At 39.7% G+C, this 18,836-nt stretch overlaps 1 protein-coding gene and 1 pseudogene across 1 annotated transcript in view; one reads left to right on the top strand and one right to left on the bottom strand.

Moving 5' to 3' along the window:
- Nucleotides 1–18,836, top strand: part of CUNH9orf135 (chromosome unknown C9orf135 homolog) — a 79,150-nt gene that overhangs the window by 11,909 nt on the left and 48,405 nt on the right. Inside the window, exon 2 of the mRNA XM_036262099.1 lies at nucleotides 13,546–13,654. Within this exon, the coding sequence (XP_036117992.1) occupies nucleotides 13,546–13,654 (109 nt within the window). The remainder of the gene's footprint in view (nucleotides 1–13,545; nucleotides 13,655–18,836) is intronic.
- Nucleotides 2,445–2,561, bottom strand: LOC118630307 (annotated as a pseudogene).

Below are 18,836 nucleotides of genomic sequence, written 5' to 3'. Positions count from 1 at the left end.
AATTTGTCTATTTTGTTTACTTACTCATATATTCTGTTTTCTAACTCATTTCATTCTGCTTTTATCTTGAATTCTTCTATTATTCTGATTTCTTTTGGCTTGCTTGTTTTTCTGTTTCTTAATTAAATGCTTTATTTATTTTTATTGTTTTATTTTTATTGATATAAATACTTAAAGCTTTGAATTTTTCTATAGGTAGTGCTTTAGCTATATCCTATGGATTCTTGTAAGTGGCATTTTTATTGGAATTTTTGACAAATTCAGCAATTCAAGTCTTTATTGATTCATGAGTTGTTTGTTAAGCATTTAAATATTTCCAGATTAAAGACAGGTCTCTTTAAAAATGTGTTATGGATTTCTAGTTTCATTGCATTGTTATTTATGTCTTTTAAATAGATCAAAATATGTTTTCTTAATTTTTATGAAAGTTTCACATGCCTTTGAAGTTGTATTTTTGGCCAGATCACCAGTTATTGATCTCACTCTTTCCACATGCAGTCTCTGTTCACCCATTTACCCGAGGAAAATGACCCTATTCCATCTAGTCACAGGTCAAAAGTCTAAGATCTCTACATGGTATGTTATAGTCTCTCTACCAAGTCTAGCTGTGGCTCTACTTGGTTCAAAAACATATAAAGCAACAAAACAAATTATTTGTCCCCTGCCCATCTACATCGTATGCAAAGGTGGGACAGGGACAAAGTAACTGCAATAAGTACTCCTCAGAGATCGGAAGAATGGAAGCGACAGGACGGGCATCTATGTACATCCTTAAATCCTGTCAGGCAGAGGCTGTTAGGAAAGCCTCCTGGTGTCAGGAGTGTTCTCTGATTAGACCCTGGTTCTGCTTTCTGGTAGCAGCTCCCCTTTCCCAGTTCTCTCTGTAGCCCTCAGCTCTGCTGCGCCTGACTTTTCCCATCATCCTCCTTCACCACACCTGCAGTGGAGGCCCTCGAATGTACCCGCCTGTGGGTTTTCATCTTTCTCAGTTCAATTCCTGTCCCCAGAAGTTTGGAGGCCAAAAGATATTTTTAATATTGAATAGACAAAGATTTAAAATGCAATTTCCTGGCTTGTTTGGAAGTACAGTTGTTAAAAAATATATGTTTCTTATTTGTTTGAATACAGTTAGTGCCAACTGCTAGTAGCATCTCTCTCAATTCTTTCTAGACACAGTTCTTAGACTTGTTCTATTTACTTTTTCTCCTCATACCATTTTCAGTGTCATTTTGAGACTGTTGTAATGACAGAAACCGGAAACTCCGGGAACTTCTGTTTGTCTAGCTCTTAAAGCTGATATTTGCTCCAAAGCAACTTAATTCACTGGGAGGATCTAGCAGTTGCATGAACTTTTCAGCAAGCCTAAGCTTTAATGAGACTTTGTCTCAAAGTCTTTCTCAGTTTTCTGTCTCTGTTTGAGATTTAAATGTTCTTGGCTCTGCTACTGTTTCAAGGATCCAAATTTCCGGAGTCTCTGATTTCCCTCTTTCTTCTGGTAAACCAGACAATTTCCTGAATTTCTCTCTCTCCTTTTTGAATAGACCTTGACAAAACAGTTAGCAATTAACAATTCACATACAGAACTAACAACCTATTTTCCCATCTCTTTCCCAGTCTCTCCAGGTACATGATTTAACTCTTCAGCTACCATGGCAATTAAATGGCCTTTCCAGCTTTAATATCAGTCTTCTACCTGGTCTTTAGTCAATGCCATACATATTAGGTTTTAGTAAAATAGCACCCATCCTACTTCTTGTACTAATTTCTATGTTAGAATAGCTAGCTTTGACAGCAAACAGCTCCAAAAAAGTCTCAGTGGCTTAACACATAAAGTTGTATTTCCTACCCACACAAGATCCACTGTAGGTTGTTGGTGGAGGGTGGACATGCCTCCACCTACATGCTCCAGGACTCAGGCTGACTGAGGCTCCATCATCTAGAACGCCATTGATTGCTCTGGTAGGGAAAGGAAGAGTTAAGGGTTGTATAAGAGCTTTCACTGTCTTGGCCCAGAAATGGCACACACCATTTCTACTCATATTTATTTTATTGGCCAGAACTAGTCAAAAGGCCCCACTAACAGCATGGCAGCTGGGAATTTTAACCTCTTGTATTCCTAGGAAAGAAAGAGAAATTATATTGGGAGCAAAATGTTGATCACGTATGGAAGACTTTCTTGTGATACTCCCCTCCTAGGTGGGCGCTAGGACTAGATTTTGTCCTTCTAGCCCTGAAGCCATTGCCCTTGTACAGTGTTGGCAGACACCCTGAGGATATCAGCAGATTTGGTTTTTTGAAGTTACTTTCCCCATTGGTTACACGCTTTCATCCAAATGTTGGCCTGGAAACTTCTACTGAATTTTCAGCTCCTAAATGCTTAATATGTTGGAATTTATATGTGTGTGTGTGTGTGTGTGTGTGTGTGTGTTTCCAAGTTCACAACTATAAACCTACTTTTGCCCACCCCCGTGTTTGTGTATATAATACATCCTTGCGCAGGGGCCATGCTAATCTTCTCTGTATCGTTCCAATTTTAGTATATGTGCTGCTGAAGCGAGCGCTGTGTATATAATACAGCACGTTTCATTGTGTTCAGTGGAAGAGCCCGTCTGTGCAGCCACAGGAATGTAACTTGATTGGCGTTGTGAGAGTTCCCACTTCTGGGAATCTCATTACCAACATTTCTTGCTACCACCTCTTATTGTTTGGCCTGGATCTTGGCTGCTTATGGTAGCCCTTGCACATGATGTAATCTGATTTTGCCAACAATTTGGTTTTCTTACAATTTTTCCATTTCCTTTGTTTCTTTCAAGTGATTTCTAGGAGGAAAATCCTCATTTGTGTAACTATGTAGAGACTTTTAACTCTACATGCTATTCATGAAGAAAGGCTTGTTCATTTGGTTTTTTTTTGTTGTTGTTTGTTTGTTTGTTTTATCCTCACCCGAGGACATTTTTCCATTTTTTTTTTTTTTTTTTATCCTCACCCGAGGATATTTTTCCATTTTTTTGTACAGATAGAGTGGGAGGGAGAGAGAGGAAGGAGAGAGAGAGAGAAACATCGATGTGAAGGGACACATCGAGTGGCTGCCACCCACACGACCAACCAGGGCCGGGGACAAACTGCAACCAAAGTACGCGCCCTTAGCTGGAACCGAACCCGGGTCTCTCCGGACCGCAGGTCGACGCTCTAACCGCTGAGCCAAACTGGCCGGGGCCATTTTTCCATTTTTGTTCAGGTAGAGTGGGAGGGAGAGAGAGGAAGAGAGAGAGAGAGAAACATCGATGTGAAAGGGACACATCGAGTGGCTGCCACCCACACGACCAACCAGGGCCGGGGACAAACTGCAACCGAGGTACATGCCCTTAGCGGGAACCAAACCCGGGTCTCTCTGGACCGCAGGTCGACGCTCTAACCGCTGAGCCAAACCTGCCAGGGCTGTTCATTTGTTTTTAATGTGAATGAAATGAATTGCTTTTAAACCAAAGAAGCTTGTATTATCTACTTAATATGCAATTACTCATGCATTCACACACATGTGCATTAAAATAGGCCTTAAGCTCACACAATATAATCTTTTAATGTTCTTCTAGGGCAATTAATTTAAATTATTTTAAGTCAGTAATAGTAACACTTTAGGAATAGGAGCTTACACAGGTAATCAGGTGTTTGCTTTTGTTTTGGAGTGGGGCAGATGGTCTTCACGCCCCTATGCCAGATCGACTGTCCAGGTATTCTTTGGACTAGAGTAATTACTAGTATATAATACACTTTAAAAACCTCAACTCTCACTTGGGGTGGTGAACACACAATAGAGTACAGATGATTGTTGTCGGGATCTGCACCTGAAACCTGCATACTTTTGTTAACCGGTATCACCCCAATACATTCAATAAAAAGGAAAAAAATAAAAGTCAAAACCCTGGCTCTCTTTAGCCTACGCTTCCACCATCCAGGGTTTCTTTGGCCAATCAATATAAGCTATCTCTGGAGGGGAGGATCAAAGAAACCCTGAAATGTATCCTAAGATTTGAAGATAATTGAGATCAAGTTGTCTGAAGACCGGATAAGAATGTCCTAATCCTGGGCTGCATAGGACAGTCCGGTTTTTCACCACTACCTGTGTACTTGTACCTCATTCCCCCTGAAAATGTCCCAGGTGGGATAATCAATTATAGTACCTTAATACACGTGCCTTCAGCTGTTTTCGTAGTCATGTGTTTTGCAGTTAATCAGACTGACAATATTTATTGAACATTTAAACTATGAAGACAAGCAAAGGCTCCAACTGCTGTATTCCTTTTGTTCCCTCCCAATACTCTCCTATTCTTGAAGATTTTTTGTGAAAAAAAAATCATAATAATAGTGGGTTGTATTTGCATGCCACTCAGTGGATGTTGAGTGAAGAAAATTACTTCACTTATCTGCCTCCAACAAGTGGTTTTTTTTTCGAGTGCAGTTTAGGCTTCAAATTCTGTGGTTTCATGGTTATATATGTACAAATCACATACAGAGTGAGACACTTTGAAAAACAAAGTCTATCTTCATAACTTGGAAATGTCACAGTATCTCCTAAGGACATAAGATTTCCCTTATGATACTGCAAGTACATCTAAAAGTCTTCATTTGTCAGTTGCTACTTTAGTACCACCAAATAACACTACCTTAGCATGTAAGCCATTTGTCTATGAAATGTTTAAAGAGGATTGTCAAACGTTTATTTGCAGTCTTTGATTTTATTTGTTTTGTGTTTCTAATGTGTCAGAAAATATAGCTGATTCTTGAGGTAATTTTTTTTTTAAAAGTTCTAGGTAGCAGATGATTATAAAACCTAGTAGAAAAGCTATCTTTCTCTTCTTATTTGGGTTAGATTTGCATCAGAAAATGCAGTGCCTGAAAGAGTACTTTGAACTACATTAATAATTCTAAAACTTAAAATTAATATATTCTGCCACCTGGAGTCTTAACTAAACATTTTAGCATCTTGGAAATCTGCAAAGAAAATGTGTTTCTTGTCAAGTAACCAGAAGCTAGTATTCAGTTCAGATTTTCATTGTTCTCATGTCAGATACTGCTCAGCTTCAAACCCCCTTTGCAATCAATGTTATGCATATGTATGTTGACGGTTTTCCCATTCAGCAAGTAGATTTATAATTCCCCGTGAGACAAGTTTTTGCTGCAAAGAACTAGCATCCTTATATGCATAATCACTCCCTTTTTATGTGTGCTTTTGCAGCGTGAGCTGGGATACTCTTTATTTTTATGGGCACATTTGAAAGCCATTGCTCTCAGCATTTATATTAAGATTACAGTAACAAAATGTAAAAGCATTCAATTAATCAATCAATCATTTAAGATATAATCATTATTTACAATGTCTTAGACTATGCTAGGCACTAAAATCACAAAGATGAATAAAAAATAAACCCCATGTCTAAGAAGCTCTTAATGTAATGAGAAAGCAGATTCACTAATGAATAATTATAAAACAATATGAAAGGCGTAGAAGTGATAAAGGTATTGGTTTCTTTGCATCTCCCACCTCACCTCTATCACATAGACATGGGAGCGTGGAAACCCTAGAGCATAACTGGGTTCCCTCTCCTTTGACGAGTATCCTATGACCTAATCCCACCCTGTCCTACACGGACTGTAGGGGAAGCCTCAGGGAGCTGCAGGTCCCTTCTTGAGTATGCTCTGGATTTGAGTTTGTTCAGCCCTGCAACTCACTTGGGGATGTATATGTGTTTACTCAAGGGACTTAACAGATCTGATTTGATGGGTAATTGTCTAACTCTTATGGTAGGAAACTCAAGCTCCCAAGAGACACCAGAAAAACACCCTGAAGGTCCTCTTGACAAGGCATGACTTGGGACTATGTTAGGCCCAAGAAGATAGGAAGAACAGGATCTAGAGGGTTTAGGTGATTGTAGGGTTGGTGGTGGAAAGTTGTATACCAACTGGATATGCTGAGCATTTGTTCAGAATGGGACCTCCTCAAGCTGTCTTTGCCCTACAATGTCTTTGTCATTGACCTTGACCCTCTTCACATCAGTTTAAGTGGCATTTTTGACAACAGGTTCATGGTTCCAAGCTCTTTTTTATATAGTTGGAAGCTCTGATCCTGTCCTGTCAGCCTGTTTCCCGTTCCTAAGTCTACCATATGCATACTCCTTCCACAGTAGACTAGAGAAAGCAAATTTTATCTCTTGTAATAAGGATGTCCTTCATAAAGATTTCTCATATAAAGAAATAGCCAAAGCATTCAGTTCTGGGCTGAATAGAGCAAGGTCGTCAGCAGCAGGAAGGCTGCTTTCAAGAGAGATTCTGGCCCTGCTGGCAGGAAGCCCTGTGGGCCCTCCTCCCAGCCAGAAGGTCAGCCTGTACCTGAAAGCCTGGCACCAAAACCCAGCTCTCGTTCGGTCAGCAGCACGGATACCCGTATTCCAGCTGCTTTGGCCTTGAACTGACTGTGGACCAGCTGCTGTCAAACACACGTCTGGGCAAATTAGTATCTGCAGAAGCCAGTCTGTAGACTAGAACAGTGGCGGTCAACAAAGACCTTTTTACTAACCCAAGGTGACGTACAGGCTGTAAAGACACGTGGCAAGTTTTTTTTATAACTAAATTTATTCCATTGAAAGGATTCAGATTGTTTTTACTTAGCTTTGGGGATAGAGGTCATCTTATTAAAGGTGCTGTAAATGGTTATTTTATTTTTAATGTTCCTGTCAAGACAGAAAGTTGGCAATTTTATGTTGGTCCTACAAATTTTGAGGGAAAGTTTTACTTGAACACTCAGGTTTGGAAACCACTGATCTGAGTCTGGTGCGCAACTATTCTCTAGCGCTTTCTCAACTTCAACACTTTCGACATCTTAGGCCAGCTATTTCTTCATGGCAGGGGTTGTCCTTTGCATTATAGGACGTTTAGCAGCACTACTAGATGCCAGGAACAACCCACTCCACCCAGATGCAACCACTATAAATGTCTCCGAATACTGGCAAATGTCTCAGGGTGGGTTGGAGTAGGGTGAGTGGGGGTTGTGGTCAAAACTTTTAAAGTTACTGTTCCAGAGACATTGTAAATTTTATTATATTCATTTTTCTTCACAAAATGTTTTTATTTCTATAAATGACAAGTATGGAAAATGCAGGTAGAAAGGATAACAAGGCTATATAAAGTATATATTTATTATATCTTGATTATTTTTATCTCACAGAGATGCTGTAAGACTTAATTAGCATTGACAAAGTATTTAAAAATACACAACTAGAACATTTGTAAATAGGTATAATATTATTACACATATAAATGTTTTAAATTTACTTTTCACTTGAGATTCTCAACACATTGATTCATTTGTTTTTCAGTTCATCTTGGGGAAATTGAGACACAAGCCCGTGTTCACCTGACATAAAATAAAGTGAGGGATTAATTTAATCTCCCACTTTCTTTCTAATACTCCAATCATTATAACTATATTCTTATATATAATAAATATGTATTTAGTAAATATATAGTAAATATGCTATATTTAAGATATAAAATTTTAAATATTTTTAGAATATAAAAATTAAAAATATATTTAGTATATAGTAAAATTTTTAATATGTTCTACTTATATATTACTATATTTTATATATTTTACAATTTTTAAATATTTTTATTTCTCATTGCTAGGCTGGCAACCTCTTAGAAACAGGCAGAGGTCTAATCCTTCAACTGTATGTCTCTGGCGCCTGCAGGCTGTGCAAACATTATTCATGGGCAGCTGAAGGCATTAGGGAATGCTAATTGCATTAGCTCAGTCCTCCAAAGATACACTTTCATTATAGATTTATCTTTCAGTGCTGGCTTTTTTGGCTGCTCTCTGAGATTGCTATAACAAAAGGAACATATCTGTATCTTTTGTAGTAATCTAGTTATAATATAACTTAAAATATATGGTGGGATAATCAGAACTGCATTCTGACTCTCATGAACACTAATTATCTTTGCCTTCATGGGTCCCTTCCTTCATAAAAAAAAAAAAAATTGTTTAAAATGATAGTTTATGACTGCATTGGTATAAAGATGGATATAATTGCAGCAGAATTACATTTTTCTTTTTCTGATTTAAAAATAAATGAAGCACTCTGGGGGCGCATGACAACTCCTGGGCACTGTGCCTAAGGTACCCAATAAAGAAATGGGCCTGCCCTGGCTGATTGGGTTCAGCAGTTGGAGTGTCGGCCTGTGGACCAGAGAGTCCCAGGTTCAGTTCCTGCTATGGGCATGTAACAAAAAAACAAAACAAAAAACAAAAAAACGGGCCCTGGGGCAAAATGGACAAATTTCTAGAAACTCACAGTCTCCCAAAACTGAACCAGGAAGAGATAGAAAACTTGAACAGAAAAATAGCAACTACGGAAACTGTCGATGTAATCAAGAAACTCTCAGCAAACAAAAGCCCAGGCCCGGGCGGCTTCACAGGGGAGTTTTACCAAACATTCAAAGAAGATCTAACACCCATTCTCTTCAAACTATTACAAAAAATCCAAGAAGACAGAACACTTCCAAACTCATTTTATGAGGCTAACATAATTCTAATTCCAAAACCAGATAAAGACACTACAAAGAAAGAAAACTACAGGCCAATATTCCTGATGAACACAGATGCCAAAATTCTTAACAAAATATTAGCAAATCGGATCCAGCAATACATCAAAAAAAGTATTCATCATGACCAAGTGGGATTCAACCCAGAGATGCAAGGATGGTCACTATCTGCAAATCAATAAATGTGATACACCACATAAACAAAATGAAAGATAAAAACCATATGATCATATCAATAGATGCTGAAAAAGCATTTGACAAAATCCAGCACCCATTTCTGATAAAAACACTAAGAAATGTGGAAATAGAGGGATTATATCTCAACATAATAAAGGCCATATATGAAAAATCTACAGCCAACATCATACTCAATGGGCAAAAACTAAAAGCATTTCCCTTAAGAACAGAAACCAGACTGGAATGCCCACTCTCGCCACTCTTATTTAACATAGTACTGGAAGTCTTAGCCACAGCAATCAGACAGGAAGAAAAAATAAAAGGGATCCACATTGGAAAGGAGGAAGTGAAATTGTCATTATTTGCAGATGACATGATACTGTATATAGAAAACCCTAAAGACTCCATAAAAAATCTACTAGATTTAATAAATGAATTTGGCAAAGTGCAGGATACAAAATTAAGGTCAAGAAATCGAAGGCATTCTTATTCACCAACAATGAGCTCACTGAAAGAGAAACGAAAAAAGCAATCCCACTTACCATTGTGGCAAAAAATATTAAGATACCTAGGAATAAACTTAACCAAAAAAGTAAAGGACCTATTCACAGAAAATGACAGGACATTGAAAAAAGAAATAGAGAAAGATATAAAAAAGTGGAAGCATATGCCTTGTTCATGGATTGGAAGGATTCACATCATTAAAATGTCCATACTCCCCAAAGCAATCTATATATTCAATGCAATTCCCATCAAAATATCAACAACATATTTTACATAACTAGAATAAATACTCCAAAATTTTATATGGAACCAAAAACAACCCCGAATAACCACAGCAATCTTGAAAAAGAACAAAGTAGGAGGGATCACAATACTCGATATCATGTTATACTACAAAGCCACAGTAATCAAAACAGCCTGGTATGGGCACAGGAACAGGCATATAGATCAATGGAACAGAACAGAGAACACAGAAATTGACTCAAGTCATTATGCTCAATTAATATTTGACAAAGGTGGCAAGAGCATACAGTGGAGTAAAGACAGTCTTTTTAATAAATGGTGTTGGGAAAATTGGACAGCTACGTGCAAAAAAATGAAGCAAGACTACCAACTTACACCACACACAAGAATAAACTCAAAATGGTTAAAAGACTTAACTGTGACTCATGAATCCATAAAAATCCTAGAAGAAAATGCAGGCAACAAAATTTCAGATATCACATGCAGCAGAATTTTCACTGATACAATGCCTAAGGCAATAGAAATAAAGAAAAAAAAAATGAATACATAGGACTACATCAAGCTAAAAAGCTTCTGCCCAGCAAAAGAAACAACCATCAAAATGGAAAGGGAACCCACTATATGAGAGAGCATAATTGCCAATGATACTTCAGATAAGGGGCTAATTTCCAAAATATATAGAATACTCATACAATTCAACAAAAGGAAGACAAAGAACCCAATTAAAAAATGGGCAGAGGACCTAAAGAAACTCCTCTCCAAACAGGACATACAAATGGCCAAGAGACATATGAAGAAATGCTCAACATCACTTATCATCAGAAAGATGCAAATTAAAACAACTATGAGACACTTACCAGAATGGCTGCCATCAACAAATCATCAAACAACAAGTGTTGGCGAGAGTGTGGAGAAAAGGGGACTCTAGTACACTGCTGGTGGGAATGCAGACTGGTGCAGCCACTGTGGAACAATATGGTGTTTCCTCAAAAAATTAAAAATTGAACTGCCGTTTGATCCTAGTGATCCCACTTCTAGGAATATATTCTAAGAAGCCTGAAACACAAATCAGGAAGCATATATGCACCCCTATGTTCATAGCAGCACTATTTACAATAGCGAAGATCTGGAAACAGCCCAAGTGTCAATCAATAGATGAGTGGACAAAAAAGCTGTGGTACATATACACAATGGAACACTATGCAGCTGTAAGAAAGAACGATCTCATCCTTTGAGACGACATGGAGGGACATCGAGAGTATTATCCTAAGCAAAACAAGCCAATCAGAGAAAGACAAATAATCACATGATCTTACTCATTTGTGGAATATAATGAGCAAAACAAACTGATGAACAAAATAGACCCAGAGACATAGAAGTGGGGTGCAGACTGACAAACCTCATTATAGGTGGACGTGGGGGGAGGGAAGAGATAGACCACAGAACTTATAAGCATGTATGCATAAACAAGGACATAGACAATCATGCTGAGGTGTGGGCGGGTGTCAATGGGGGGAAAAAGGAGAAACATCTGTTACAAAAGTAAATAAATAAATAAACATTAAAGATAGAGAGAGAGAGAGAGAGAGAGAGAGAGAGAGAGAGAGAGAGAGAGATGGGCCCTGGGAATAATACATTGAAGTGTTAGTTGGTGATTTCCCCTTAATTCCTATGCTCTTAAGGAAGTATTCTTGTTTTATTGCCTCAGGGAAGAATGACCCAGCAGGCAAAAGAGGCATATTTTTGCCTTTGGGGTTTAAAAGCTTAGACCTTATGATGACAACATAGATTTGGAAGAACAAATGAAGAGCTGGGCCACCCTATCTCATAGTAGATGAAGAGTTCATGGACTGAAGATAGAGGAGGCAGAGAAGTTGAGAACATGTGAATTTGTCCCGGGTACTAAATTTGAACTAAGGCTTTGGAAATCCAAGAGCAGGTGGGACGTATCACTGTCTAGTCCTCTATCTCCAGGGTAATGTTTGCGGGCAGTGCTCCTGTGTGTCCCCCAGGCCCAGGATGGTAGGGACATGAACCACCTGCCTGCTTGCTGGGCCGGGCAAACAGCCCAGAGACAACATCTGGATATCTAGGGACCCTGGGCGGAGAGGGACACAAGAAAGTTTTTGGTAGGGTAGCAAGTGGCACCCTGTGTCTCAGTGCCAGTCTCCACAAACAGCTGTTTGGCAGGACCAGGAAGCCACAGCAGAGATCTGCATGGGTCCATGATGGGAAAGCACAGGGGAATGAGGCTGTTTCCACAAATGCAGCCAAGGAGAGACGATGACAACAAAGATGGATTCTTGGCACCGGGGCACCACGTGGACGCTTTAGAGCTGGCAGGAATCCAGAACTGACCAAGACTAACGTCTTCCACCTGCAAAATGAGAGCTTTGTGAAATTATGGAAATTAAGTGAAATTATGGAAAAATTAAGTTATGATTCTTATACACTGGAGTTTTCTGAAGCCCGATTAGTATTTACTCTACAGAGTTGTTTATAGAGCTCTACAGTGTTTGAAGGACTTCCTGCCTTTATTTGTTTCATTTTAATTATAAAAATCTAAAAAGTTATTGTTATTGTTTATGTTCTCATTTTACATATGTGAAAATGGAAGCACAGAAAGGTCTAATAACTTGCCTAAGATCACACAGCCAGGACCTGGCTTAGCAACAACTCAAACACATGCCATTATTACCTCTACCAACTTGGTTCTTGATGGTCAATATACCTTCTAAGGACTTACATGAGAGTTTTCTGTCAGTCTCAGACCATGCTAGTATCATACAAAACGCTTTTAGTGTTTTTAAAATTAATGCTCAGTTGTGAGAAAGGCAAGAGGGCTGGAGCTCGGCTACTCCAACCTGGCTTCCTTGCTGCTGTGTATTTAACTCTGCTCCCAGTGCTCAGAGCAGGGGTTGGCAGTTTGGGGGCTGGAGTCGGGGGTAAGGGTGTAATTTGAATGCAGTGCAAGGGCCAAGATGAAGGTCAGGTCCTAAACGGCCTTTTATCTTGGACGCTGGGTGCCCCATGTGGGTGTGCGGATGCTCTCCTGCTTCCACAGCCCTGTGACCACATTCACTCAGCGTGTTGCAGATTTTTCTTGTTTAAATTGTCTGTTGTTCTTGCCACACTGTGAGCAACCGAAGGCAGGGACGACATCAGGCTTGCTTTCCATTGCATCCCCTGTACCAAGCAAAATGTCTGGCATGTAGTAAGTACTAAAAATACATGCTGAATGAAGGGACAAATGGTTAGAGAAATTTTGGGGTACCTCAGTGTCCCTTTCACAATTCTATCCCTGTATCCTTTAAAAGTCCCCTTCTGAAGGGTGCTTGGGTTCAGCTTCCTTCTTCTTACCCAGGAAAGCTTTAGGAAAATAGCTACTTCTCTTGCAGGCCACTTCACCTCTTTTTTTCTTCCCAATCACCAAGTTTCTCCTTTATTATTATTTCTAACCAGTCTTATAGAAAAGATGTTTGGAATATTTTTTCTGTTCCATCTACATGTTTTGTTTTGGTTTGTTTCTAGCTTACGTTTGTCAGTTTCCTTTAGATTCTCTTTAGAAACAGGAGCACATGTTATAAATTCGTATGAGCAAATACTATCTGTTCTCTCTCATTTTGAAAAAAAATTACAATTAAAATTCATGGTAGAAAAAATGTCTAAAGTGGCAAATTGCCTTTCTAAGATATTACCATGTCTTATTTTAGAATTTACTTTCAGTAACTACTCTGTATTATTAAACATGATTCACTTCATTGGAGACACCGAATAATTGCTGTTTGCTAAGTATTGTTTTTGTGATATTAGTTTTGCCGCATGTGCCAAGTTGTTTTTAGGAAGTAACCTCAGCACTACTGAAAAAGAAATGGAAAATAGGTCATAAATTCAGTAAATTTATAATTAAAATAATATCATGAATATAGTATATTTTTATTGAATAATTGTTTTTAGGTTTAAATGTAATACATGATAAATAGGCTTTATCTGTTAACAGATTCTTAATTTTTTCTTCAGGCACCGGAACAGAGAAGCATATCCCAAAGATTATGATATAGAGGGTCCCGAGGAGGTCAAAAAACTATGTAATTCAACATATCGGAGACTTGGAACTGATGAATCCCAAGTGAGTAGTTGCTGATAATTATTTAAAAGTCTGCAACCTTCCCCCTTGTGACAAGTGACAAAATAAAGGGAAGAGCACTTTGTCAGTGCCATCCTTGTAGCTGTGTTAGTCACTTAGGCACATGCCTTAGTCATGGTGTGCTTCAGTGACTTACCTTTAAAATGTGCTTCCTTCAAAGAGCTATCAGGAAAATAAAATGAGATAAAGCAAGTAAAGTGCTTACCTCAGCTTGGCACAGAGCAGGTGCTCAAAAAATTATTACTGTTGTTGTGATACTATTGCTGCAGTTGTGACATCTTGCTAGGGGTTTGCTTTAACCTTCACCATAACCATGTGCAGTAGGTATTATTATCTCTATTTTATAGATGGATAGGAACTTCTAGAGGTTAAGCATCATACTCAAAGTCACACAGGACTGGAAATGGAAGAGTAAGAGTTTAAACCTAGGTCTTAGATTTCAAGTCTTTTGTTAGGTAGCAGAGTTGTAATTCAACATGCTAATATCCTTATACTATTTGTATGATCCAGTTACAAAAAGAACATTCATTGCATATGTAATTCTTATTTGAATTGCTGTGAATCGCTTACTGCTTGGCTATTTGGGTTTCTACCCAGTCAGTACGAGGCAGGAACTCAGCTCCACAAAGACCCCCAAATTGTGTTCTACAATGCTAAGAGCTCTGGGGCTAGTTGAAGACCCAATTCAACCTTAACAGGATGGTCTTGGGGCCTGAAGAGCTGGTAATTTGGCAAGGGCACATGTGAACGTGTTGAAAAAACTGGGTTTGTATCACATTCTGTCCCCAAAGGCTAGGCTAGTTTGAAATAGGGCAGGCCTAGGAAGATTCATACTTCTGCTTTGGGAACAGTTCTAGAAGGTTGTCCGTTCTCCAGCTTGATGGAAATGAATTAGCTTTACGGGGCCCATGCTGTTTCCTTCCTTCCTCTTATAGTTGCATTGGACAGAGAATAGTAAGGATATTCTGAAAAATGGGGATTTATTATAAAGATGCAGCTGTCTGGATATGGAACCAAGGAACTTAAAAGAACCAAGACAGCAAGACGGTCTCTCTTTCTTTCTCTCTGTCACACACAGAGAGTCTCTCTTGGCATCTCTGTTTTTTCTCTTCTCAGTTGTCCTCTTGCCTCACAGCTCAGTTCTCAGGGGCATTCTGATGGTTTCCTCAGTTTCCACCCTACCTTCTCGCCTCTGCACCAGGCCGGCTCATTGGTCATTAGCTCACACATGGATAAAGCTCTCTAGTCTGGTACCTAACTCAAACGATGGCCACCCTGCCCCACTCCCCCAAATCCAGTTTAACCCTGCTTTCCTGAGCACAGGGTTGTAGTCAGGACAAGAGCAGGTTGGGCAAGGCAGGCATTGCCTGGCATGCACTTAGAGTCTTGGACCCTTAAAAAACATTTATTTTTGATTTCTAAATAAAAATGTGTTTGGTCTCTGGGTTATTGGAGGAAGTGAGATGAAGTGAAACATGAGGTGTAGGAACCTCAACATTCATTCCTTATATTCCATGCATTACAGTAGTCAAACTTTAGGTTTAATATAAGATGCATAAATAAGATATTAACCTTCTCAATGACATTTGTTCATGGTCATTGAAAACGTATCCTTCCTTTACCAGGTTTGCAGTATGTATTAGATAGGAAGAAAAATAGACCAAGGAGTCACTATTGCTGATAAAACTGCTTTTCTCATATCTTAAGAGAAGGTAATATTTTTCTCTATAGATTTTTTTTGTATATAAAGCACTTTGCTCATTCATCTTGTTTTCTTGCTAGTCTCAACAAAGTTATAAAGTTGACAAGAAAGATATTATCTCAGTTCTAAACTGAAATTCACTGATTTTAAATGGTTCACCCACGGTTCCAGGTATAAAAAGAAGGAGCATACAGTCACAGCCTCCATACCTTCATGTGTCAGGTGGGATACTAGATGTGGCAGGAGGGTGTCCCTCTTCCTCTTGTCATGGAGTTTTGATAGAGGACTAAATCCTAGAACACTCTTGATATTTAGCAAGAAGTATATGTTCTAAAGCAAGATGCTGGATCACCTAAGCAGGACCTGTAAGAGATTCTAAACTAGGTTAGTCCAGTATGAATGGCTATGTTCTTGAAGACTAGAGTTGAAGAGTTGAAAGAGAATTTGTTTAGTTGTGTGTTGCATGTCCCTCCTTCCATAGTTGAGAGGTGTTTCAAAGGAACCACTCAGAGAGATTAATAGATATGTCCTGGAATTCAGAAGACATAGAGTCCAGGTATATGACATATGCCTGAGAACCTAAAGCTGAGAGGCCATGCCTGGTTTGGCAGAGCAGGGCCAGGGGTGAAGAGCAAGCAACCCTTGAAGCAGGGGTAGTGATCAAGGATATATGAGTTTGTGAATTTACCCATGGACTCGTTGGAGAGAATTGGCCAGAGCACTCTTGAAAGGGCTGCTTTTGGGTAGGAGCAGGGGTCAAAGAGACCCAGCACAAGAGACCCACCAGATACTCAAGGCATGGGGAGAGGAGTTACAGTCAACCAGGATGAGGAGGAGAAGCTTTGCCTGCTTCCAGCAAGCTGCAGTTGGAGGTCTTTGTAAAAGAGTCCCTGGAAACAGTTACAAATGTGCCCACGAGAGGAGTCAATTTTGAATGTCTTCCAAACCCAGGGCCACCAGCACAGGTCAAGAGAGAAAGGGCCATTTAACACTATGCCCTTTCACCTCATCTCTCCCCATCAGCCAGACCTGGGAGGGCGCTGGGAGTTGGGGGAAGTACCAGCAGTGAACAAGGCCCCATCCGCTGCAGGCTTCCAGGCCTAAAGCAGCACTGAGCTGGGGAGGTGAGAACCTTAAATCTAATTAGAAGTTTTGATTACGTCGCTGGCCTGGAAAATTTCATAGCTAAAATGAGATCTTTCTTGAGATTGAGGGGCCCAAAAAAGCTATGGGACTTGATTAAAATTTCCAACAAGCCAACAAAAAGAGCTAGTTATCCATGTGGGATTTAAGGGGCAGCTTAATTGAAATCAAGTTGCTTCATGATTGCTTCCTATTGATGGAATAGAATCAATTCAATAAGATGGTTATGTGAATAGCACCTCATTTCATCCTCTGGAAAACTCCCCAGGCAGGTGCCATTGGTGACCCACATTGTATAGATGAGGACATTGAGGCCAAGTGAAGCGTTATCACATGTTCAAAGTCAAACAGCTAGAAAGTATATTAAAAATGAATATCTTTTATCTCCAAAGTCTAAGATCTTAAATACTTTCCCACCTCTCGTTTAGAATGCCAAGTTGCTCCATGCTTAGTCCAGTGGCCTTTTAAACACCCAACACTGCATACTCCTTGCAGAAATGAGCCTGGTTATTTTTTTTTGCTCTGGCTTGGGTATCACATATATCTTACTGCATATTTTGCGGAACTTTGATTTCTTATATCTTAGCTGTGACCTCTGTCCTGTTTCCCAAATTACACATGCTGGCTAGCCCTCTTCCCATCTGTTCCTCCTCCTGAATGCCTTCTTGGCATTTTTGGATTTTGTTTTGTTTTTTGCAAGATTACTGCTGAGTGGTTGCTTCTTATGTGTACCAGCATTTCTGTTTAGCTGATTGAAGGTTTCCTTGCTCTTAAGTGCTGCTGCTGAGGCTAATGTGAGCATCATCTTTTTGTAAAGATGTTTAAGATGGGACGCTCTTTGTCTACATTATGACTGAGACTCCCAAAGATCAAGAACAAGACCATAGTCTCAGGTACCAAAGTGAAATATTAGGCCACTTAGGTGAGACCCTCAAAGAAGATGGTGCCCATAGACCACCCCACACATGCAGAATATAAGAGGACTGAAATCCAAGAATCCAAATGAGGAGTTTGAGAGTAGAGCCAGGGTTTTGGAAAAGACGTACTGTAAGTCTTATCTGTATACCCCCTTGGGTGCCTGGTGAAGGTACAGAGATGAGGTTCTAGGGATCGGTCTGAAACAGCAGAGCAGAAAGGCGTGAACTAGCTACATGTGAATCATTGGTGGGGCAAGGATAAGCAAATGCTCAGGGCCAGACGAGACTTTGGGGGATCAGACGAAGCATGTAGAAGAGAGAGATGACACAAGCCGTTCCAGAGCCTGCCTAAGAGCACTTCATGTAGGGATGGCAGGGGAGCTGGCTGGATTCACAGGGGTTGAAGTACGACATTTAAGTCCAGCCAGTGACATCCTGTGTCGTGGAAAATGCCACTGAATGTTACCAGAAAGGATTTCAACATCTACTAGAGCACCCCAAGAAAGTCAGCTTTGAATGTCCACCAATGCTAGAGAGTGTCAGAGACAGACATGCCCAGAGGCAACTAAAACAAGATTACTGTGATATTATGATTTATAAAATATATATAGATAGATATTTCTGCCCTTTTGGCTCTCTGAGAAGTACCATGGGAGGAAAGGAGGGAGGAAAAGAGAAAAGGAAGGAAGGAAAAAAGACAAAGAGGAAAAAAGAGAAGAAAAAAAGAAAGAAAGGAGGGATAGAGGGAAAGAATGAAGAAGAAAAGGCCTACATTTAATAAACATGTATGAGGCCCTGTTATTTTGCCAAGTGCTGGGGTAAAAAAAACACGATGCAAAATAAAGTACCTATTTTCAGGAACTCACAGGCTCATAGGGGAAAGGGGGATGAACAACCACAATGGCAAAGTGTACAACAGATGTTTTGACAGGGAGAAGGGGAGGGTGCTGTGAGGGCACCTGATCTGAAATGGGTTGAGCAGAAGGTCAGACATGGCTTCCTAGTGGTGGCGGCCCCATGAAGCTCCTCAGCTGAATCTTAAAAGAACCATCTCTTGAAGGAATCTGGAAACATGCCACTCATGTTTCAGGGGAAGGGAAGATGTCTGGGAATAGTGGACTATTGAGTCAGGGACCCTCATGCTTCCTGCCTCCATAATCCCTGAGCTTGGAGCTGATGCCATCGGTTCCAGCCTTCTGTCCTGGAACGACTTTGGACTCTTTTCTAGTATTGGTACAACTGAATCTAACTTTCCAGTTTTAGGAATTCCATATACATTTTGGCCCACTGAGTGTGCTTTCCTTGTTTTCTGCTGCAGCTATGAGATTATTCTACAAATGTCTTCTCTGCCATTTCTAGGGATTTGAGACAGGAATGGAAGTAGGCATCCACCATTTTGATC

Source organism: Molossus molossus, unplaced genomic scaffold, assembly GCF_014108415.1.
Source record: "Molossus molossus isolate mMolMol1 unplaced genomic scaffold, mMolMol1.p scaffold_m16_p_14, whole genome shotgun sequence".
Taxonomy (NCBI): domain Eukaryota; kingdom Metazoa; phylum Chordata; class Mammalia; order Chiroptera; family Molossidae; genus Molossus; species Molossus molossus.
The sequence above is the reverse complement of the archived record's forward strand: the minus strand, read 5'-3'. Positions and strand labels throughout refer to the sequence as shown.